The sequence below is a fragment of the Vanellus vanellus genome, assembly GCF_965231255.1.
Source record: "Vanellus vanellus genome assembly, chromosome: 13".
In the NCBI taxonomy this organism is placed as follows: Eukaryota; Metazoa; Chordata; class Aves; order Charadriiformes; family Charadriidae; genus Vanellus; species Vanellus vanellus.
In genome coordinates this window covers 4,606,563-4,631,257 of record NC_138918.1, presented here as the reverse complement: position 1 = coordinate 4,631,257, position 24,695 = coordinate 4,606,563, and the positions used below count along the sequence as shown (strand labels likewise).

Here is a 24,695-nt window from a genome sequence, read left to right as displayed (position 1 = left end):
GTAACATTCTTAAGCATTATCCTGGTCCTTCTCTGCTCGCTGTCTCGATAAGAAATAAAACACTGTTCCATGTGTTATTTGAAGCAGGCTGTCTCTCTTCTGTACTTAGTTGTATCCTTCACTTTCCTCCCTGAGGCTTGAGAGTGCTCAGCTTGTCAGGATGAGACCCCAGCATCCCTCATGTACGATCTGCGGTTTTCATTACTGCAAAGGTCCACCTGCTTTATGGATCCCATACTCCTCCAACTTCCATGCTGTGGCAGCTAATCGGAGTACTCGGGAAGGTTTGGGTTATTGTCGTTGCCTGTGTCTGGTTTCGCACCGCTGCCAAGAGGACTGAGCTGGGTTTCATGCCTCCAGTCGTGAGTTTCTGGGTGCGATGGGAGGGAGGACCCCCGCTTGCAGCCCACTGCCTGGTTCCCCCCCAGAAATTTGTTTGGACTAGGAGGACCATGCAGTGCCTGGCCTGGGGGCTGAACCCAGCTGGTGGAGGCAGAGGTGGAGTGGGGACTGGCCCTTTGCACCCCAAGACACAGTGGCAGCCTCCTCCTCCACCTCCTGGCGGAGTCACCAGGAGTCCTCAGGGCTCTGATCTTGAAAGACCTTGGCGTAACAAAAAATAACTGGAAATGCGTTCTGGTTCTCCTTCACCTCTTCCTCCTGACTCTCGCACCCAGGCCAACCCTTGCCCTGGGGCCACAGCCTTCTGTCCTACGCAAAAGCGAACCCCACCGCTGTCACAGCACCCCTTTGCGCAGGGTGTGCAGGATCTCAGATGCTTCCAAATGTGTGAAATGCAGGCAATTTATAGAGCACCGGCACGTACACCAGTATAGCTTGCATGCCGCTTGTAAATCTTCTTGGCTTTGAGTTTTTCACTGCGCGTCATGACCTGCAATTCAGTATTTTATATGCAGGTGGGTCATTTCTGCATGCGTCACCAAAGCTACACCATGCAAGCCAGGGTCAGGAGAAGCTTGGCTGTCAGTCTGCTGCTAATCTCAGTTTTTAGTAAAGATACCTTTAATAATCTGTGCTTGCAAGGGGAAAGACACTGGCATTAGGAGAGTCACTGAGTGGCTGTGTTCTCACTGTCAGCCTGAACAGGATTTTCCATGCTGACTGTGAGCATTAAGGAAGCCAGAACAAAGATGACAAATGCTTTTGTAAAAGGCATCGGCAGAAGACACAGCAGGTTCAGTGATCACTGAGGCTTGTCTTGACACGTGAGCAATGTCTCCTGAGAGCAGTAAACTGCTCTCCTGACTGGCTGTAGATTGGCTGGAAGGCATTTTATTTTATTTTATTTTATTTTATTTTATTTTATTTTATTTTATTTTATTTTTTATACAGCCTGTATCTTGGGTAGATTGTGTTGCTGCTTGTGTCTACCTAAAAATTGGAGTAAATAAGTTCAAACAGAAAAATCATTCATAGTCTCTGAAAACATACAGAACCAATAAAAACATTAAGCTCGGAGATGTGAATAAAGTTGGGTCTTGATGGCATTTGCCAGCTGGGAGCCTGCCATTTATAGTTGCCTTAGATGAACGTTTCTAGTTGCTAACTAAACTGCTTTCCTCAAAGAAAGCAGAAGAGGAAAAGTAATCTGAGCTAATACACACTAGTTGTTCCGATGATGTGGAAATGGTGATGAGAACTACCTAAAACGTACTGGCTAGGAGATAAGTTTGGGGACTTTGTGCACAGTATGTATAGAATGGTACTAAAGCTTAGCAGAGTTCTCACCCCTGTTTTTTTTAGACCTGCTGAGCCAATTACGCGCCCCCATCAGCTGTGGCAGTTAGGCATTTCGTTCTCAAGACTACGTCTGTTTTCTGATCTCTCTCTATTTGCTGTCCTTCACAATTCCTGCAGTTATTTCAAGGCTGATATTTGTGTTTGGACATCTACTCTCTTAGTGAACAGACCAGCTTTCTATTTATTGAAATTCATCTTGGTATGGTGAAGATTAAAGCATGGAATTGATTAGAGAGGAGCACTTTGAATCCATAAAGTACAATCTGTCTTTGATTTACATTTCAGACCTTACTTCACCCCATATTTGATAACATTGGCTCTACAAACCCTATCTCCACAAAATACTTAGGTATTAGATTTAGATGCAAATGTACAATCATTTTCTGCCTGAACCTTGAGGCTGTCTTAAATCTTAGTGTACTAAATTGGCATGTTTATAGAAACCTTCATGGCCCAGTTTCTGCAATGGGGCAGGCACCTGCTCTACCAGAGATAAACACCTGCTTGTTGTTAGATTACGTCTCCTTTTAATGAAGATTTGAAGTTCTTGCTGGTCGCCATTTACGAACACCCTGATTAGAACGTGCTGTCTGACTACAACACTCAAAGAGGAAAAGGGAAACCCAGATTTCAACCTTTTTGACAGATAAGGGGATGTCAAGATATAAGCTCCACTTTGCAGGTGCCACTGCTAAAATACAGATTATTCCCCTTCTCTTCTCCTCAACCCTTTCTCCTAAACACCTATCAGAAACGGCGTCTTCTTATTTCTGCAGAATGCTCTAATCCCAGCCCTGAAGGGCTTTCTGGTTCCCTGTGGCTATTGAATTTTTCTGCGCTGAGTGAAAAAGCTCTTCGTAGCCTTCAGTATACGGGAGAGCATAGTAAGCAAAGCTGAGACACACAGACACATAAGAAGCCACCTCAAACCCATGACAAAGTCATTAAACCAACTTATATAAAAAATATTTATTATAAAGAGCATCTGGGTTCTGAAGCAGAAAAATTGTCCAAAGAATTGTTGCCACCTCTAGTAACACAATGTTTTAGACAGTGCTGCTATAACTAATTAATGAATGTTTGCACAGTGCTTTGAGATCTTTGCCTAACAAGGAAGGTTAGTATGTTGCTATGTGTAAGTGTTAGAATTAATAATTTAGAAAATATAGGAGTACAAAGCCAGGTTACTCTTACCATTTCATCAAAGCCAGGTTTAACTATCTTCTTTTTTTGGCTGCTGGCTTAATTAGATAAGCTGCTGAATTTAATTAACTCATCAAACCTAATTTGAAAAGATCTCTCAAGTCAGTAAGAGCTTGGTTTATGCTTATTATTTCTATTTGTTGCATCGAGTCTTTAATATCACCATTTTGTTAGGATATTAATGGTAGCCTTAATTGTGCTCTAATTTACTGCATTTACTCAGATGGTGGCATTTTCCTCATTTTTTAAGTGTGAGCATGTGAAAATCAATCACAATTTAATTTAAGGCAGTGAAATCGCTCTTCTAGCCTTCTATCAAGTCAGCTACATGCTATCTCTTTTCCTGTAAGTGTGATTTGGGTTTGCAAGGTGAAATTATTTCATAGGAAATCACGTTGAGTTTCTGAAGTCCCATTTCCTGCATAAGTGTTACGACAAAAATTGTTCTCTGGATGCTCTTTTGGGACTGTTTAACCAAATTGTCAGGTAATAAACTTGAAACTGAAATTTGCATTATAACTATATAGTTCATTTGAACGCATCTGTGTGTGATGCTGCAACTTGTCATACCAGCCTGAAACTCCTTGACAGTTACTAAAGAAATAATTACTAGCAAAGAACCTAAATTGTAAAACCTGTTGTAAGTTCCAACCCATTAGAAGGACTGTGGTTTGGCCATCTCTTCATGTTCCTAGAAGATATGCCACGCAGAGAAGAGAGGTCAAGCGATTGCTTAAAATAAAAATTTCTCTATAAATTATTTACTTGTTGATCTCTGTTGTAATGTAAACTATATTGCTGATAGAAACATTTCTAATTAAATCTAATTAAATTGCGCTCTCTTGGTTTTTTTGTTTGAGGTGTGCTTTCAAGTGCACAATTAAATAACCTGTGTTTCTTTGTTTTCCCTTAGAATGACTATAGGAAGCTATCTATGCAATGCAAGGACTTTGTCGTGGGAGTACTGGACCTGTGCAGAGACACTGAAGAAGTAGAGGCGATTCTCAATGGAGATGTGAACATACATCTGTGTCCTGAACACCACCGGCCAAGTCTGAGCAGGATTAAACTGGCTATTAAATATGAGGTCAAAAAGGTAAGCTATTTTTTTCAGTCCCTGGCAGATACATCTTCACATCTAAATTGTGCTTCCTTCATGTGACCCAGAAAATAACAAATGAAAGATAGATTTCAGTGGGACCAGGACTATCCCTAGAATTTTAGCGTTTTATGGGCTGATTTCCATTTTCTCTCATGCTTTAATGTGGAGAAGGGTATCTGCAAAGGACACATTACAGCAGGTGTGGTATTTTTTTTAAAGTGATAGACATGAATGTGTAGATGGCCCAAGGGATGGCCCATAGTGCACAGTGGTTCATGTGAAGGTCATGACTATGAATCACTGAGGACTTCAGCAGGGACCCAAGGTTGTCACCATACCAAGCTGCTGAGGGTCTTCCTTCCTGCACTGTGATTTACATGAAGGTGATGGATGAACCTAGCAGATGTTGTGACATCTTTGGCCACAAGTTATAAAAGCAGAGAATTTAGTCTGGATCCTCACCATCTCCAAACCATCTGTCTTTCCTTCAAACTAAATCTTCCACTTAGAGTGAGGAAATAGCTGAACTCTACATCCCAAGTCTCCAGTCTCACCTCTTTGCTCTCAAATGCTCCCTGACCACTCAGCTCTGATTCACGTCTCAATTTTAGTCTCCAAATCCACTTGCAACCATCAAAGATGTTACCTTTTCTGTAATATTACAGAAAGAACATCCAAAAAGCTATTTTGTCATAGTCAAGATCCTTTACTGCAGTGTGATGGAAAGTGGAATTTAAATATGAAAAAAGAAAGAAGTGTTGTAACTTTGTAATTTGTAAATATAGCAGTTGGACTTGATGATCTTAAAGGTCTTTTCCAACCTAAATAATTATATGATTCTATGATTTTATTCAGAATTAGATCAAAACCTCAAAAATCACTTTGTGATTAACTACGAATTTTGATTTTTTTTGAAAGCATGTGAATGTAGATAAACACTGATTAAAAAGTGATAGATCCCCAGCTTCCACTCCCCTAAAGCTCCAGATCCATGTTCTAAGAGTTCAGATTTCCACCAAATCTACAAAACAGAAGGAAGATGTATATTTTAAGGAAAAACATACTGATGGACTTTCAGAAGTATTTTAAACAAACATTCAGCTTTACGGAAGTATGTTTTGTGAATGGAAAATTTGCTTCTGGCAAATCCTAGGCCTGGGTGGTCCCAATTAATTGCTCCTACAATATGCATTGATGGAAACTGGGCTCCTGTTACGGGACTCGGAGAGCGTTCCAAATTTTCAAGCTAACATCTGCTCTCTCTTTCCCCTCCCAAACTCACCACCTGCTTCAGTTTGCCTCTTGACTGTGTTGCTGTTCTGGCCAGAGGAGGTCTTTTCCTGTTATGAAAGCTATTAATTAAGGAGAATCTTAAAACTCTTATTTGAAATGAATGGCTTTCATGCAGGAGCACATGGTATGGCGCCAAATATTTCCTCCTAGGATTTTGTGTCTCTGCATCGTTCCATCACCAAAACTGAGCGTAACATCTCAGCTCATTGTTAGTTAGATGCCTTTCAACAAGCTGGGTCAAGTTTAGCTATTGAAGCTGTTGCTCTGGTAACAGGAGGCCAAATTTGCTCTGGTGCTCTTTCAGGAAATGAACTTATCTAAGATACACTGATAGCACATCATCAAGGAAGAGTCCCCGGTGACCTATGGTCTGAGAATTCTCATGAAGGTGGTCAGAACCTCAAGCCTTTTCAACGCATGAAGTCTTCTGCACTATTTTACTTGTTTAGTCTTCTAAATAATTGTGTCATCCTTTAGATACCAAGACCATTGTCCAGAGCTGAATTGCTGTTAGTTATTGTGCTGCTTTGAGCACATTCATCTGAGCTTAGTCGGTTTCAGAGGAATATTTCCTCCATTTCTTACATTTCATATATGCGCACCTTTCCCTAATATATGTACGCTGACCTAAAGCATCTGTGGTGGGTCATATACAGTTAGTCTTTGAACTTATGAGTATCTTCCTACTCCCAGGAAAGCTGAGCATCGTCTGGATCGCAGCAACCTGTTACTCACTGATAATAACTGTTAAACTAATTACAGAACATAATCATGAGCATTTGTCAACCTCATGTCAACTCTCAGGTTAGCACTTCGCAGAATATTCTTTTCAGCAGGCAGTATATGTTTACATGTAAGGTAAGCATTTAACTGCTAACTCAAAAGTAAGATGGTTTCATTTGTGGGAGGCAGAGACATATTCAGATAAATGGCTTTGGTTATTGGTAGTGACTTATGATAATAGACTGATATTTATCACACTTGCTGAAAAAAAAGAGATTGTGTTGTGGTAACACAGTAATGATTTCCTTAAGAGGCAATGGTTTTCAGGTACATGTTTTGTTATCCAGCTGGGAGATATTTAGGCTTAAGTATCAAAAATCTGTGCTTTGAAATCTATTTTCATTTTAAGAAAATCCTGTAACAGGGAGGGGTGAGATGGAGGGCGAGTTGTTACGCACATTTGACAAATCAATTCTTGGGCAGATTCTGTAAATCTCAAGTCACTTTTTCAAACCTAATGCACTGACTCACAGGCATAAGCGAGATCGCAAGTGGCCCTCCAAGTGTGAAAGGCAGACCGAGGCGGGCGCACCAAGTGACTCCCCACCCACAGCACCCAAACCCCATCGCTTGGTCCGACAGTGCTCCCTGCCCAGGCCAAGCCCGCGTGCTGAGACGTGGGTGGCTCTAACTCACCCAGAAACATTCCCAGGGACGTGGAGACCTTTCTTGTTCTTAACTGCACCCTAGAACTGGAATGACACAGAAATAGTTGTGTTTGACAGGTTTTTTTTTGTCCTGGAAGTTTGGCTTGCAGGGTAGGACTAATGAAGGGACCACAACTGTAGCTGCCACCCCTGCTGCCAAAACTGCCCCACCTTTCTCATTAGCATCAATATTCAGATGGTCAGTTCTGTATTATCCAGCTCAGCAAGCTCTAAGTGGGCCAAAAAAATAAAGATGTGCTTATTTAAATGAGTATAGAGCTCCTGAAGTATTTTATATTTGTTCTTTCCCATGAACAGCAAGAAGAATCTTAGAGAAGACAACTTCAGGGACTCCATAATGGTCTGAGAAAATAAAATAAGAGGTGTTGGTTGTTATGTTTTTGGTTTGTTTGTTTGCTTTTTTTTTTAATTAAGTTAGTATCCAGACCAAATATTTGCATTTGCAGCTGAAATTTTAAGATGTATTTGATTTTTTTTTTAATCTAGTTCTACCATTAGCATCTTAATTCACATTTCTATATGAGTACTCTAAGTGCCTACAGTAGTCTTTCTTTGATGAAAATTTGCAGAGAACAATTTATATTGAAAGTTATTTCATATCCACAATTTTATTTTTACAGCTGCTGATGCACTCTGCATTTTATCACACTTTTATTTCCAGAGTCTGGGAAAGACGTCAAGGGCTCCCATCCTCAGGCAGGAGAGTAATTGCATCTGTAGAGCTTCATCAGGCCTTTGCAAAAACTTTTAAAATGTTCCCCGTTCTTTTAAATTTCTCTGTTACTTCACCGTGCTCACACAGTGCAGTCACCACAGCCACTGTGTCCAAGAATGGTATTTTTCTTTAATAGTAGCAGCTGGTCTACCAGCTTCTCCCATCCCCATCCTCACTCACAGCCTTCATGGAGTTGTCCTCCCCCTCAAAGGCCAGCAGGAGGCAGAGATAGCAAAATTTCAAAATTGAGAACCATCACATTGCATTTTATAGATTTAAATCGACTCTGCCATCTTTTGTCTTTTTCTTCCTGTGTGCCCATCCGAAAACTTTAGGGATGCAATTGATGCTACATATGCAATTTAAAGTGTAGGTGCTAATTTTGGTTCCAACACAGTATCTTCTTAATCTCGAATTCAGCAGTTGTGTTCCCCGATAAGTCACACTTGCTCGGAGGTAGAGGCTGCACCTCCCTTGCGTGTACAGCACATATCATGCCCGCGCAGCAGGGAACTCAGCCGTCAACCGTGTAGCAGCTTTTAGCCCAAAACACTGTACTTCTTGTGCCTCTGTTTTTGAAGGGCAAATTCCTGCTTGAAAATCCCCAAGTCCACGAGCAACCTGGCCTTAAGCGCAATGGGAGGTCTCTTTGCTGACCTGTTCGTTGACCCCACTCCGTCAGTGCAGGAGAACCTTGTCTGCACAGCAGGGCTAAAAGGGGGACTGAAGCCTTCTTACCTCCTCTGCTCGGGATACCTGCAACTGGTACCTACAACAGGGTCATGTTTAGCACCTAAACGATCTTTCTCTGCACTTTTTCTTTTGTGATTCCCATTAGAGTTCCCTGTTACCTCACCCCTTTGCTACTCCAAAAATCAGTTCAACTGAAAGGGCACGATTTTATTGATTAATATCTTTTTTTTTTTTTTTTCCCCTCACTTACAAAATTTTAGATGAATCTCGGAAATTCAGTAAAGAAAGCATCAAAAGTTCCAGATTTCAATTTTTCATTTTTTTTCTGCAAAGCATGCTACTAACACGCATGAGATGCTGGCAAGAAAGCAAGTTTAAGGCTCTAATATAATTGAAGGACTTTATATAGAAGGTCATTGAAGAATTAGGAAACTCTGCTTGTATGTATTTCACAGCAAGGAGAAAGCTAAAATTACAGTAATTTATAAAGTAGTCTTTAAAAATACTGTATTACTCTCATCTCTACCCTTCCTGAAAGAACTAAATAATCACTCTGTACCCCAGGATTCTTGGAAAACTGCACTCAAATGTCCTCCGTTCAAGATTTCCAGAGTCATTTCTCCCTTTAAATTAGCCATTTTAATGATTCATGATTCCTTAAAAATTATTACAATGGGAACAGCTTGTCAAGAGCAAAACAAACAATTTGCAAGCGTTTGAGCCTTTACTGAGTCCTGGATGCTTTCCAAGAAATGGACTTTTAGCCCATGTTATAGGATTGTTAAAAATTTACTATCATCTCCCCTGATATTCTTGAGCTATGCTTCACATTTGCACACTTCAGTCAAGAACAGATTTCTTTCTCCTCCAGATGCGCAGGGCCTCAGGCAAAGGGAGAGGAAAGGTTGGGTGCAGGAAGAGCAACGGAACACGCTGCTGATGCTGTAGCAAGGATCTTCAGGTGGCTCCTTTGGATAGCGTAGGAGAGGGCTGGGGAACCGTCACAGTGCGAGAGCAAACGCCGTGTCGAAGTCCAGCAGCTACTCATGGAAATGGCAAAATTAAAAGGAGCATTAAGGTGAAACAGGAATTATTTAGGTTGGGTGTTTCTGGTGGATTACAGCCAAAAATAGCTTGAGTTGCTAAGTTGGAGTTCTGGTCCCAAGGAAAGAAAATAAAACTCATCTTGAGCTTCTTGAGCCAAGGATACTCTCAGCTGTTCTTCATGCAGGCTTCAACATCTAAGTGAGACTTTACTTCATGTTCTTGACTGAGAATTGTAGAATGTGGGGGTTTTTTGCCCCCTGAAACAATTAAACATTTTTTTTTCCCAATCAGATACTGGAAATATAAGGGTAGCACTGGTTTTCTCTGTGTGTGAACTCATTTCTAATTAAGCCAGGGTGTGATTTCTACCTGTGAGAGGCATAGGTACAGAGGCTGGGAGAACTCTGTCTTGGACTCTTCCCTGGGACAGCCAACAGTGAGAAAATACAGTTTTTGAAGTACCACAACAAAACCATTTTACTGGTGTATATCAGCTTTACAGAGCCCTTCGTATTTTCTTTTCTCATTTTCCTCTGTACTGTTATGCTCCTTTCTTGTCATCCTTTAATGTTGACAGGGGGCTTATATGTTGACATTTACCTTTCGGTCTAAAGCTAATGCTTCTCTGTAGGAGGTGACATTCATTCTTCTTCTTTCCCAATGTCAGAATTACCATTGCTGTATTCTTTTAATTCCAAATGTTGAGTCCCCACCTCTGTTTTCTCAGCAGCTCAGTTCATAGCCATCACACGGCCAGAGCACCTTTCTCTTTCACGAGTTTTAATTTAATTAACAGTAAGACACACAAATTGGGTTTGAAAAAAAAATTAATAAGAATTAAACAGAACACCAGATGGCTGTGTAAATCCTATTTAATAGAGAGCTGGAACAGGAACTTTTCTTATAACTGTATTATTAATAATTAACATATGGAGGATGCTCCGAACAGAATACTCACGGCTGCATTAGATTATATTTTTTTCACTGCGTCGGTCATGCGACTCAGATACTCAAGGGCATGAGAAGTCCCCGCTCTCGTCAACTCCTGCAACAACCTGTGCTCCCCATTCAGCTGCTCAGAGGATGCGGTTTTACCCTGCACAGTATCTTGTGCACGAAATGCTTTCCAGGGTCCTTCTGACCATTGAACGGGGCCCCACCTGCAGCATTTCCACCCCGCAGGGGAGCTAGAGAAGGTTAGTCCCTGAATGGGCAAAAGAACCGGTCCTCCCGCTGCTGAGGAGACAGCTCTGCCCCTCAAAATGTGCAGTAAGAAGACACTGCCCCAAACACAGGCTGGGGCAGAGCTCAGCTGGCACGTCCCTAGGAAGGTTAACTGGAAAAGCGTGGTGTTTGCAAGAGAAGCACAGGAAAATAAGCTGGAGAACCGAGGGCAGGGTAAACCCAGGGGTGACAAGAAGTTCTGAAACTCGTCCCTTCGGAGAGCAAGGAGTATATCCGTGCCAGGCGCCGTGGTAGGCAGCTATGGCTCTGCGAGCTCTCAAATTGCAGTTATCCTGCAAACTCCTGCGAAGCCGTGCCCTGGTGAGGGACTGCTGCAGGGGAAAGGCGGAGAGGGCACACTGGGGCACACCGCCCACCGCCTGGCACGCAGCCTGCGCATGAGCCTTCACACAAACGGAAAGCTACATCTCAGTAACCCAAATGAAATGTTGCAGCACCACAGCTTTCAGAGCTGTCGAAGTCACTGAAAATCTCTCTTGCTGCAGTTTCTCCTCTTTTGGAACAAAATTAAGCTTAAGAATTTCCCACGGGATGAACGTTGATCTTTCTGTACCCCAATGGTTGTAATGTGCACAGATACGGCTTGAAGGAGGACAGGGTTATGTTTTGCCATCTAAATGTGAAGCCTCAAGAACTGCTCAAGAAAAAAGACTCTCAGGAAGTTGGATTTTCGATTTATTACTGTAATCCCTGGTTAATTTTTTTCCACTGTTCAGTTTCAGGAATACTTAACTGAGGTCTTGTGGAGTCATTGATGGCTTGGACTGTGGTGGTGGCATGAAAAGCGTCTCTTGTCTCCATCCCTGGAAAGCCAGTTGATACCGTACAAGTGTAATTTAATTTCTTTGTGAACAGTAGAAACACTGTGGTCATTTTGGACCCTTAAGCTTATCCATGTAACTTTTCTTTTTTGCATTTTTAATTGCATATTACAGACATTTTGTCAGAGATTGGAAAGGGAAGGAGTTACTTCCCTTCCACACAGAAAGTGTTTCTATGTCTCTGAGTATTTCATTAGTAAGGTTCCTTCCTCCCACTAAAATGTGTGGTTCTGATGATTTCCTTTTGCCCAGATGTTTTAATTTCTTTTATTTTCCAAGATGAATCTCATTTTGTTATTTCCTGCCCATACATCCATCCTCTCAAGGCTTGAATGAATCATTTCTCCATCCTGAGTGGTGTTTGCAATATTCCCAATTTACTGTAATATGCAGACTCAATTATTTCCATTTGCAAAGCACCACAGGGTCTTAGATGTCCATCAAGACATTGACAAGAGAGCATGGGAACACAGCAAATCCATTGTGTGGATGCCCATCATAGACGAAAGGACTTAAAATTACCTTTATTAATAATAAAATTCTCTTAGAAAAGAGCAATTAGTATGGCCTGCTATAAACCTGACCTTAGTTGCCCACAATTTTGGCTTCATCTATCTCCCCTTAGGCAGTAGATCTGCTAAAGTGCATTTTGGATGGAAAATCAGATGGGGATGCGCACAATCCCTTGAAAAATTATAAGATTCAGTACTTCAGGTTACTGAGGGAATTTTCCTAAGTGGTGTTCAAATTTGGGTGTCTGCAGGGGTACTGACCCAGTGTGCAGCTCTCCTACGTGGGGTTCTTGTCCCACACCTGTAGATGTCTACATTTGAGTACATTTTTGGGACTCTATACGTCGTGGTGAGAGAAGTCTCATTCTATGTGTGAGTCTTTCTCTCCATCAGGTCTGCTGGGAGTGAAGCCATCTACACTGGAGGCATCAGAGTTTGAGCACCAGCCCAGCCTTTCCTCACCACGTAGCCAAGGAAAAATAGTTTACTGACTCTCCTGGGGGAGGAAGAAGCTATAACATTTTAAATTTCTCCTTCTGTACCCACTGTGGTTGGTTTTTGTTTTTTGTGTTTTTTTTTTTATAGATGCCAAAGGGAACTTGTTGTTTGGTAGCTTCTTATTGCGGCATGTTTTCAGATGAATAATTAAATAATACAGTTTTCCAAGTGCTTTTGGTTCCACACGGATATGAAAACCCTGGAATGTTAGAGGTTGGGACTTCCAATTCATTTGCTTGTTTTCAGATACATAATTCAGTGATAAGATTTATTCATATATGTAAAAAAGAGGAGAAACCAGACATTAGCAATAAGTCTCTTCAGAAAACATGCAGCTCACTGGAATATGAAACAGAAGTTTGCTCAAGAACCTTACTCACTACCCTATAGAAGAGTGCTTAGCGCAAAAAAAGAGCCTCTATCCTTGTCTCAGGGAAGTGAAATTATACAGAAATTTTAGGCAGAACAAGGATTGAACTGAACCAATTAAAGAATTTTTGTAAACTCTACATTTCTAGTTATAGACTTCAAATACATTAGACTTAATATCACATGAATTGAAAACATAACAGAATGACAAAAAAAAAATCCCCCTCCATTTCTTCCACTACTAAGAGGTTTATTAATTTTGTGTTTTCACTCAGCACTAGAGAGGATTTCTGTCAATAGGTGAATTGCATTTGAAATGGTTCTGGCGGTTTCATTTACCCCATTATTTTTGTTTTCTATTAGACTAATTTGTTTTTATTGGGTTTTATTTTGTGCCTGTTCACCATTCTGGTGCCTGGTCAAATCCTGTTTCCATCCGTGTTGCTCATCCTAATGGGACCGTGCCGTCTCCTTTACAGAGCTGTGCCGCACGGGTGGTTTGGGGCAATGCCACAAGCACTGGGATGACCTTCACTGCCTTGGTTCTGTCTTCTTCTCGCCTTTGCAAAGTGAGATCCCGATCCTGTTAAAGTACTCGCTGACTTAGCTGAGAGCAGAAGATCTCTATCCCAAACAACACGCTTGCTTTTGTGGAGCAGGCTGAGTCACAGGAAAGAGATGTGGTTGTAAACTGTAGCTATGCTGAGGTTTTAAGTGTTCAAAATCAGAATTTTGGATTAGATAACTCAGCTCAACCAGCAAGTGGATCCAGATTTGATTTCCATAAAAATTGGGAATATGTGGCTGTCTGGGGATTTGAGGAGAGCGTTTGCCCACGGTGAAATCTTTCCAATAAGAAAGATTTTTTGGTTAAGAAAGGTGCGTGTGAAATGTTTTACAAAGGTGTAATTTATTACTAAAACCATAACAAACACTTCTAGTTTTATGCCTTAAAAGTAACTCAGAGACTGAGCTTGCACAATTGGTTTCTATTTTGTCCTGATAATTCCAGCTCATCTGGCCTCTGCCTACAAACCCAACCCTTTTCCCTGTGCTACCAGGTTTACAAACGCTGATGTTAGACCCCAGATACCAGGTCCGCATATTCACCAAGACTGCCATCATGATCATCTACAGCATGAGCAAGAACCTCATGAATACGTGCGTGATGCCATCAGAGAGGCAAACGAACCGCAGGGGCAGAGGGAAAGCTGCAGAAATCCTCCGGGCAGGGAGGACGCTGCTCGGCTTCCTGTTCCCTGTGTGTCTGCAGCACAACTGCAGTATCTCAGAGGACCTTTTCTCACGGAGTGTTTATTTTTACGCTACGGTCAGACGCCATCGAAACGCGTCTTGGTCAGTTGAATTTTCTTCCATCCGAGTTGAATGGAGTTCCGTGAAATTCTTTCTTTGCTTCTGGCTGAAGGAATTTGGACCTGCTGATTTACTCTCCTTTGTAAGGTTACTCTGGTGCAAAGTGTTTTAAAAAGTGGGCCTGTGGCCGTGGGTAGAATTTAACTATAATTAGAGCAGGTCTCTTTTGTGAAAAGGTCACAGTCTCACAGCATGGATTGGAACTTTACTTATTATTTTTAATCTGTAAATAATAGGGCAAGCAGTTTTTTATTTCTTTCTTAAACTTTCCACAGTTTTACTTGCACCCCTTATCAGGCACGACAGCAAACAGTGAGCCAAGTTCCAGCTGTATTTACCCTCTGACAACCTCATTTGTCATAGTTTAATAGCATAACCTCTTGCTAAAGGCAGATTTTTTTCCGCTCTCTGGATTATGACGTAAAAGTAGTGTATCCCATCTGCTTCTGTTAAGGTGTCTCAGAACGGTTTCTTCAAAACAAAGGTCTCTTTGTTCACTTGGAGGTTCAGAGAACAGAGTAGAAGGTGAAGATAAGAAAAGGCATATGCGTATGTTGGCCTTTTCCTGGGCTGTGTGTTTCCTAGCGAGCTTCAGGAGTTTCCACTGAGCTTTTTCATCTCCTGCTCTGCCGCGGGTGAAATGAATCTGTGAGTAGGTGGGTCTTTTGCAGGATAAAAAAGTGTTCTGACATATTTTTCAATTTTTTCAGGGTTGGGTTTGGTTCTGTTTTTCAACAAAAGTGTGCTTCAGTTCAAGCAAATTACTTTGTTCAGTATAAATCCAGATTCTTTTTCTAGGCTTTGAGACTTAAAAATGCTTAAAATAGTGAAGGAATCTTCAAAAATGAGAAGTGGTTTAAAAGCAAAATTATTATCTTTTGTTTTAATATATTCATTGCCTTTTTCTTCTGTCGTGTGCATGTGGGCGTGTGTTTACCCTTTAATTAACCTGATCCTCTTTCACGAAATGGCAGTACAGCTTTTGCCCTTCAGGGAACAGCAGTAATATCCTGCTTCCACACTTCCCCGAGTTTCTTCCACCCCTGCCGATGTTTGCTGGTACTCCCGGAGCATCTTCAGCAACCCGCTGAAAAGGGATGATTTCGTCTCTCCTTTGATGAAGGTTTTGGAAGGAGAAACATGACATTGCCTTCACAGAGGCGGAGAGGGACAAGCCCAGCTTTCCCTCCCTCCCCGCCTCTGGTTTCGCTCCAGCACAGCACCGCTGCCGAGCAAATGCCAACTCACCTTCCACATCGGGTCCTGCTGGGAACACCAGCGCGGCGAGCTCAGCTCAGCCTGCGTCTGCCTGTCAGGTGTGTCGAGAGGTCTTCACACTAATACTGAGGCACCTCCATCTTTTCAGAGCACACAATGCGTGTGGTTCAGATCCCACCTGGTTTTTCCCACCTGTGGATCCCTGCGGGAGCACGGCTCCCGCTGACGTCCTCAGCAAAAGGGGAAAAGCCGCACATGCATCCCACTTGATGCGCCCCTCATTTTCCCTGGTAATTCAGTGGCACGGTGTGACGATTGACTCAAATGAGTCATCAAAACGGTTTTGGCTTTTTCTCTAGGATCTCCGGCGTTTGAAGCATTACGCACCCAACCAGGGGTTCCTGTGAGCAGGTGCCGCACCTTAAAATGTGTTAATCAACTGTAGGCTTGCAGAAGCGATGCGCTACATCAAAAGACAAATGTTTAATAACGAACCCAAAAAGGTCGTTCGAAAGGCATGAACGCAGCTACACGATGGAAAGAAAAATGGCTCGTCCCTGCCAGTGTCTCTTGACATTACCAATGTTCTCCTGAAAATCTATTTATGCAGCTCCTTTTCTAGCTCTACTCGCTGATTAAACACACCGCTGCTCATCCGAGTTGCAGCTTTTGTTTGCTGAGGTTTGCCAGCGTTTGTTATAAGGCTTACAGCAAAGGGACGAGCTGGAGAGGACACGGCGGGGGGGTCTCTGTGAAAGCAGGAAAGGTAAAGTCACAAGTTCGCGTTGTCAGTTCCCACATGCCGTTTTTTAAAGCGGTTCACTGATGAGTTTTTCCTTCCTGCCTCAGCCCCTGGCTATTTAGCGTAGGGAGCATTAGCAAAGCAAGACGATCCTGTAGAGTGGCTCATTCTTTTGCCTCAATAGTGGATTTCTGCACTCATAAGGGGATTAGAATTATTTCAGTAACAAAAAAGATACTGGTGGGGTCTTTTTTCTGCATGATTAATTCCAATCGGGCAAACCTCTGCCTTTTACCTATCTTGCCATAAATTTTCTTATTTCTGCTGGCAGCATTTTTCTATCCAAGATAGCTATTTTTATGTATTTATTTTTTATTCTGTTTTCTGTGTGAGCATTGTCTGACACTCAAGAATTTCCTGGAATTTTTCACCTGGCTGTGGCTTATCTGTTATGCGCCAGAGGGTAAGAGAGATGCCCTTCAGGTGGGGACCATGGGATGTTTTGTATAGGGGGTTTAAACAGTGCCAAACCAGCGACAGCTTGGGAAACCCCAGTGCTAACACTGAACAGCACCAGTAACCAGTCCTCATCGCAGACTCTTTCTCTGTCCAATATAACAGAAAATAAAAAATGAAAGTCTCTCTATTGCAGCCTTTTCTATCAGAAGTAACTTCCTATACAGTTACAGATCTATAAAGGTACTTTTTTTGGCTGCCTAGTGAAACTCATGTATTTTTGAACAAGTATACTGAGGAAAAAAATCTCACTCTGTCATGAGGGCTGTAAAGCTCTTTCCCACAATGCATATACATGATAAGCTACGAGAAAGAGCTGTCATACATCAAATTAGACAGCAGTGTGGAAAAGTTATTGTTCAATGTGGTATCCGCAGTGGTCTCTAAAACATTCTCTTTATTTCTATGTGTAAAACACTTCCTTTGGGCCCTTTGAATTCCCACTGAAGGCTTTGAGAATTTTTTCCATATTCTAGACAAATATTCATCTCACTCATTTAATCCCCTGTAGCACAGAACAGCAGCTTTCGGAGGTGTCAATACTTTCCTGCGTTTTTCAGTCGCTCTTAGAAAAACCACTTTGGCAGCTTCATTATTTGAGCTGGCTCTTCAGATTGATGTGTGATTTTGTTTTATTTTTTTTTTTTAAGGCATTTTTTAACTTAAAAAAAATGTGTAACTGATAGGCTGGAGGGAAGTACAATTTCCTTCCTAAATCACAGAGGTATAAGGAAAAACCACCGCCATCTACTGGGGTCCCTGTGCCATGGGACCAGAAAAGCTGCCATTGCGGTTTCTGAATGCAGAAGCATTGGAAAGCATTGGAGCATCCGCTCCCAGATCCTCATGCGTTACCTTTATCAGCTTGGAGGGGACTCACTCTGCCCGTGAGATAAAACACTTAATGCTTTTAAATGGCTCTTTTTGGGCTCATGCAATCCCCTCTGCTGCCAGTGCTTCCATTTCAATCAGCGATGTCTCACCCTCTTGCACAGCCCCGGCCACACCGGTCTTGTGGCAACGCTTTCTGCCTTTCTTCTCCTTCTGGGATGCAGCAGCCACAGTTTGCCCCTAAAAGCCTCCTAGCCTCGTTTTCCGGTACTGAAGAAAGGGAAATAGCATTTAATGGGAACTTTGAAAATGCATTGCGCCATTTGGGCCTCTGAAATTGAATATACCACATCACCATTTTTCATCACCGTTTTCATTTTCATCACCATTTTTACACTCTGAAGTATTCTGTCTTGAAGCTTTTGTCTCAAACTCTGTTCTTTTCTGTGCCTGTGACACAAAGCAAAGCATTAGTGTAATCTTTAACTTGGTGTCAGTGCCCGTTCCCAGAGAGAGAGAAAGTCAAATGGCTCTGTAACGCCTCTGATGAGATCTAAGATCAGTTTCTGAAATTTTGATAGAGAGAGGGTTGGCATTGTCCAAGGGTCACTGAGCATTTCATTAATATCTGATGGAGCCAACACAATGACAAACTGCACTGCTTGATGTAAGCAAATAACAGATCAAAACTCATTCATGCTCTTATCTTTCTTATCCTGATCTTATTTTTCCCTCATTTTTGTAATAATCAAAGTAAGATGAACACCATCAAGGCTCTATGGCATGCTGCCAATCTTTATTGCCTAATACAAAATAAATTGTTCCAATGAACGGGGTTTTATGGCAATTCCTTCTCAGTTTTCCTATATTTGTATTTTCATTGTAGCTGTTCCCAGACAGAGCGAAACAATGAACAGATTAAAATGTCTGATGAATTCTCTGAAACGGCAACCAGCAGAAGTCTTTGACTGTCTCACTGCCAAGGACAACTGAATTTCTCTGTCTGAATCAATTCTCATAATGTGGTGAACAATTGCAAGAGCAGGAGGAAGCCTGGCTGTTGCTTTGGTCCTTCATCTCAGAAGTCTGCACATCCACCAGTGTAATTTTCTTTTCCACGAGTTGCTACAATTGCTGTTGAATTCATCATATCTGAAAATAAAATTTACAAAGGGAATCAATTCTCTGTCTAGCTTCCTTCCTCTTCATCTTTCTGTCCTTTTGCTGGGAAGATAATAAGCCCTGGCAGCATTAGCACAAACACAAACACTGGGCGTTAGGAAATGCCTCCTTGTGATGCTCCTGTCATCACCTCAACTTTAAACTTCAAATGCTCAGGACCAACAATTTACAGGCTATCTGTTTTCAAAACTTACTTTTTTTGAGAGCAGCTTAAAAGAAAGCATAGTAAAATGTTAATATTTTCAGGAAAAGATTCTAAAGACAAAAGAAGTTAAAAGTACCAATGGAATTTCTTCACTCTGATTTATTCAGTGGAAGGGGTAAAAATCTCATTTTCTGTTTTTTAATTTTTGGGAAATGCAGGCCCCAAAGCCTGATTCATCTGAAGAAGCACATTTTAAATAGCTGCTAATGTGCTGTTATAGAAGGAAATGCGCTATTCCATGGCAATCCTAATTACTGTGCAACTGTATCTCATTCTGCACTAGCAATGAACTGATCATTTAAACTCGCGGTAACGGGTTTTTTTATTATGCAAACATCTAGAAAAGAGTCCATTAAATTCCTGATTTGATCATCGTTTCATAGATAGTGAGGATGAAGGCACAGTTAGGATTTTCTCTACTTTTCAGTCCCAATAAAAATACGGACTGAAAATTGGTGGTTGTACTGTTGGTTGCAGCTGAAAGGGCCAACGCGGGACAACGGGGCAGCTGCCAGACATGATCCATGGCCACCCTGCCAGGCAGGGGCAACAGCGGCCACGAAGCCCCAGTAGCCTCTGCCTTCCTCCTCTCTTTCTCTTTCTACCCCTTTCATCCTCCCCCTCACCTCCAGAAAGTTCTGCTTTTTGAAGCAGTGGAAGGTTTTACATTTCACTCCTAAGAACATCTATTCACCCTCAACGCTCATGAATGAAACACTCCGTTCTGCTAATGCAATCGGCTGCATTAGCACCGTGTTTATTTTTCATCTTTCCTTTCTGTTATTTTGCCTTTTAATGATCTTTCTTTGTGATTAAAGATAGTCACATTCTAAATTCAATCACCTCGAAGAACAATATGAAATAAAGAAGTTTAATCTTTTATTATAAAACTCTTCCGTGGGATCCGATGGTGCTGTAATTTTACCATTAAGAAATTGCCCTTTTCAGTTGTCTGCTGCTCGCCTTTTCTTTTTCCTCCGAACAATAAACTGAAGAAGAGTCTCAGTTACAGGATACAAAACGTGTACTTTCTGTACCAGAGCACCACAGCTTTTTCTTCTGCTTTAAAATTTGTCTTTTTGTCCGACCAGTAAAGAATGAGCTGTCATTTTTCGAAAGGTAACCAGAGATAAAGCATTTAAAGTAGCAAAATACCAGCCAGACCTCTTATAGTTTACAGGAGAAGGAGAACCATGCAGAATGGTTCACTTTGGGTCCTTATGCAGTGATCAGAGCAATACGGTATTAGTGTTGTGTTAAGCTGCTATTTCAGTGGTCTATGTCTTTAGCAAGTTATCAGAGGTGGTTTTCAGCTTGACTTCAAGCTGCCTCTCTGTGTGTTTCCTGTATCTCGATGTAGACTGTCTCAGATGTAATTGCTGACCCCACAGAGCACTTTGTCAGCGCTGGCCACCGATGGGTGGTGGGGTCTGGCCTAGACAGCCTGCTGTCTAACAAAACTTTTATCTAGAGAAGACAAGAAGCAGAAGTGAAACATGTTCTGCCAGTACCTGGGGATTTTGGGTGCCTGGTTTGCAGTTTTCTGTTTGTGATACCATAAGCTATGTTGGACAACAAAGACATGCCCTGTCGCATTCCACTGGCAAGTTCAGCAGGTTATTCACTGAAGTCTCGTCCTCTTCTGACAATGCTACTGATACTTCTCTTTCTGTTTCTCTTACAGTTTGTTGCTCACCCCAACTGCCAGCAGCAATTGCTCACCATGTGGTATGAAAACCTCTCAGGCCTACGGCAGCAATCTATAGCTGTGAAGTTCTTGGCTGTCTTTGGGGTATCCATTGGCCTGCCCTTCCTCGCCATAGCCTACTGGATCGCTCCCTGCAGCAAGGTACAAACTAATTAAGGTGCATGTTTTTTATGGTCGTTTCTAACCAGGGCCTGGAATGAAGTCATATTTTTCTGTAACGCTGTCACTGGGAAGTGATTCATGTTATCCTCTAAGATTGCCCCAGAGGACAACAAACCTGAGGTGTTGCTTGATATACACAAATGGAGCTATTAGGCAGAGTTTGAGATTCATCTTTACGGGTAATAAAAGGGGGGAGAAGAGGGTGAGACAGTGGTGATGAGAAAAGAATAGGAAAACCAAGGAATGGATAGGAGATAACATCATGGGAGTGGGGTGAAGAAAGAAGAGAAGAACCACCAAAGCGGGGAATAACTAAAGAACTTTGTTGCCCTTTTAGTTAACTCTGAAGTTTAAACTCTCGTTCCTTTTAATTATATTTTGTTGCAGGTTCCTCCCTTCTTCACACCTCCTTTTGTCCCTTTCCTTCTTCTTCTTCATCTTGTATTTTTACGGCGCACGTGCTTGAAACTCTGGCAAGCCCCAGAGGATGGCTTAGTGCTGCAGAGAAGACTAGACTCAATCATATAATCTTTATGGTTTTGAGGGAAAAGTTGATGAAACTTGGAGAACCGCTACGTACCTAAATATGGCTGTGGTATATCTCACAGCATCAGATGGAGCAGGAGAGTTTTGCCAAGACCTAGAGGTCAAAGGACTGGAACCAACCATTAGCTTAGGTAAAAGCTTGAGTGGTCTGTGATATGAAATCTGCAGTGAGATTTCCATCCTGAGAGTCTGTTCAAGCAAGTGGAGATAAATAGGTGTGTGGCTGAGTGATTAATAGTTCTTTCACTACTCTTGCCACAGAAGAAAGGGGTGGCAGTGAAGAAGATCATTTCACATTCAGCAATAGTCAGCAACGTCATCCATTACCAGGAGGAGGCTTATCTTAAATTTGATCAAAATTACCCCTGGCACTGGTAATTTATTCAGTCTTGAAAGCATCTTCTCCCATTTCCTTTAAAAGCCAGTGAGGAATCCTTTCTAAATTTGTCAGGCCCAAGAAATTATAGATCCGTGGATGGGTATTAAAGAAAGACTACAATTTGAAAAGATTTATGTTGGTGCAATCGGACAAACCTTTTGAAAACAGTCTTCCACAACATCTGAGATAATAAAACATGTTTAAGGCTTGGTGTCCTCCAAAATATTTCCAAGAAAAGTACTTCCTCTTAGAGTGACTGAGAATGTAACTTCATTTTCTCAGGGTTTGTACCAACACAAGACCACACAGCTTTTATGAATACTGCACAGGACTCCGAAGTTTCACACAGAGAAGTGCATGTGAAAGTCGGGCTGTGTTGCGGGTGGTTTTGGTTAGGTTGTAGAGGAAATCCATGTGTGGAATTACCACGTTGATTCCGTTATGTCAGAAGTCAGTCAGGCGGGGATTTATGAAGCTGTTTAATTTCCTTCACCTCTGCTGAATGCGCTGGGAATTGGCACACCAGCCAACAGCAACATTTGTGGTGTATTTGCAGAATTACAGAGGTTGCATTTGAATATGGCAATAGGTGGGGAGAACAATTGGACTAGAAATAAGTTGAGAATTCAAATGAAGAGCATAAAGGCTAAGGGGAAAAGAACAGAGGCAAAAAATTCAAAATAAGTCAGTATTACAGCAGAAATAAGAAATGATTGAGAAAGCCATTTGGTTTTAATTTCTTGAGGTAGGTGTATTAAAATTAACAAAAGAATGGAGGGAGGGGAACTTAACTTTTTATTGACTGTGATTTCATTACACTAAACCTTTCGTGCATTCCCATTGTCCGGTGTCCCTTTCTTTTCACCCCACTTTCGACTGTGAAAACCCATACTTAGCCTTCTATCATAAAGTCAAATTGAAAGTTCCTTCAGGCAGGAATTGTCTTTTAACGCATGGGTTTGCATTGATCAGAACAATGTAGTCTTGATTTTTGATTGGGACCTGTGATGATAGAAATAACTGAATAATGAATGCATTTCTCCCCCACGAATTGGTACCTCTCCCAAAATCGTCATTATTTGGTTCAAGGGCTGGGGGTTGATGCATGAGCTTTGTATCCTCTCATAGTGTGATTGCAGACAATTTTACACAGGCAGCATGTCCGCGGAAAGGATGGCGTTGTTAACAAGAGGAGCGTGGGATGCTCTGAGCAGCCTGATTTTGTTTTGGTCAATTTTACAAGTGTTCTGTTTGGTTTTAAGTCATGGAAACAATCCTGATGTTACACAACTGGGTAATGAAATAATTGTTCTATAGTAACAATCAGCTAAGATATTTAACTTAAATCAAATCAGGCCTGACTTAAAAGACACATGGATGGCCAGGCACGAGTCAGGGACTCACTTCTGGGCTAAGACAGTGAGAAAATCGAAGGAAATTTCGGTAGTGTGGAATACAGTTGTATTCCACAGGCACTGTCCTGGTCAGTAACATTGTGTATCACATTCTTAAGAATTATTGGTCAAATTCTGCAGTTTCACATAGGGTAATAGCGTAATTCATGTCTCAAAATAATTCCTTCACTGATGTATCTTAGCAAGGAATATGTTTTCAAGCCTTTAGTCCCTAACAGAATTTTTTCTTTAATAAAGCTCTGTGGAGTTAAAATATACCATACCAAATACCACCCTTGAAAATTTAGTAAACAGTTTTAACTTGAGTTTGCAACGGAACTCTTAAGTATTCTTTTGCCTTCAGTTGCACAGAGCTGTCTTTATTAAACCAAATTTTAGTGTTGGTTGTGCATTCACCTCTGGATGCATAAACTGTTGAGAAGACCCGCAGAGTGTCAGCCTATCCTACCCTGAAATATCTGTGTTGACTCATGCCTCTCGTAGAGGACATGACCCTGAAATGAACTGTTGCCTTATATGTTGGCATCCAAAACTTGTTTCACCGCTGATCAAAAGAAAAGATAAGAGATGCAATCGGAAAATTGCACAGTCTGCTGCCCAAAAAATATAAGGACAAGAGCAAGCAGGACTGTTTGGACTGTCTGCAGAACTTCAAGAGGTATTTTCTTTCTTCCCTGGGTGGTTGAAGCGCTCGTTCAAATATTACAACGCTAACAGCGATCATTTGTACACAGCTCTCATTGCCTGGGTTGTTCTCTGGCTCTCATGTAGCCGTGCTGGGGATTTATGGGCTGTAGCTCCCGCTGGGACAGAGCCAGAATCATTTAAGCACTGGAACTTTAATGGTTCTGTCCACCTAAAGCTGTACCTGTACTTTTTTACTCTTGGTACTTTCCTCCCCCCTCCCATTAAGCTACATGCAATTTCTACAGCATTTTTCATGCTTCTACTATGAACATGGTACTGAAAACAGTAATGGCTTTTTTTCTTTATGACGTTTCTCTCTCTATTTGTTCCTGTCTCTTGGAGCTGAGATTAATTTCCATGTGGAAACTTTGTTTCACTATCACATTTTATATATTTTCTTTTTGACATGTCTGTATGCTTCATTATTTTCCTACAATACAGATAGGATACTAAGTCATGGAATGAGCTGTTCTCTTAAGAATGAACCTTTGCATTCACACACTGTCAGTGTTTCTGTCTTAACAGTGACAGTCAGGCACTTCCCTGCAGCCTGGTAGGGTGAAAGACGGTATTTTGATTTTAAAAAAAGTAATTGAGAAGTCGATACAACCAAGTAGTTAGACACCTTGAATTTAACTGTATTGTGTTGCTTGAAAAATATATCTCATTGTCATAAAGCATTAGTCTGACTGGAGGAATTGATGCTTCATTAATTTTTTTACAGAATATTCTAGCCAACACTTTCACCTCCTATAGCTTTTAGCTAAAAATCAGGTTTCTGAGACGATAAGAAAAGCATCAGCTCAAGAAAAAAATTGTAAGCTTTCCACAGTAATAAAAGGGATAAAATGCTGCTGTAACATTGACTAAATGCAGACTTTTGTTAAGTCAGTAGACAACTAAGTGAAATTACCCAGAGAATTAATTTGGTTCTGTAATACACGGGGGGTTATTTCTCTGATAACTGAGGTCATGCTGCTTTAATCTCAGGGTTTTTTGGTGTTGTTTTTTTTTGTTTGT

General features: G+C 41.5%; 1 protein-coding gene across 2 annotated transcripts in view; it reads left to right on the top strand.

Annotated features, from left to right (window-relative positions):
* The window catches only part of TRPC7 (transient receptor potential cation channel subfamily C member 7), a gene marked incomplete at both ends in the record, with an annotated part of 72,701 nt that overhangs the window by 19,817 nt on the left and 28,189 nt on the right, over positions 1-24,695 (top strand). For both annotated transcript variants that reach the window (XM_082490119.1, XM_082490118.1), the window contains 2 exons: positions 3,878-4,060; positions 20,463-20,627. In XM_082490119.1, coding sequence (XP_082346245.1) covers positions 3,878-4,060; positions 20,463-20,627 — 348 coding nt within the window. The remainder of the gene's footprint in view (positions 1-3,877; positions 4,061-20,462; positions 20,628-24,695) is intronic.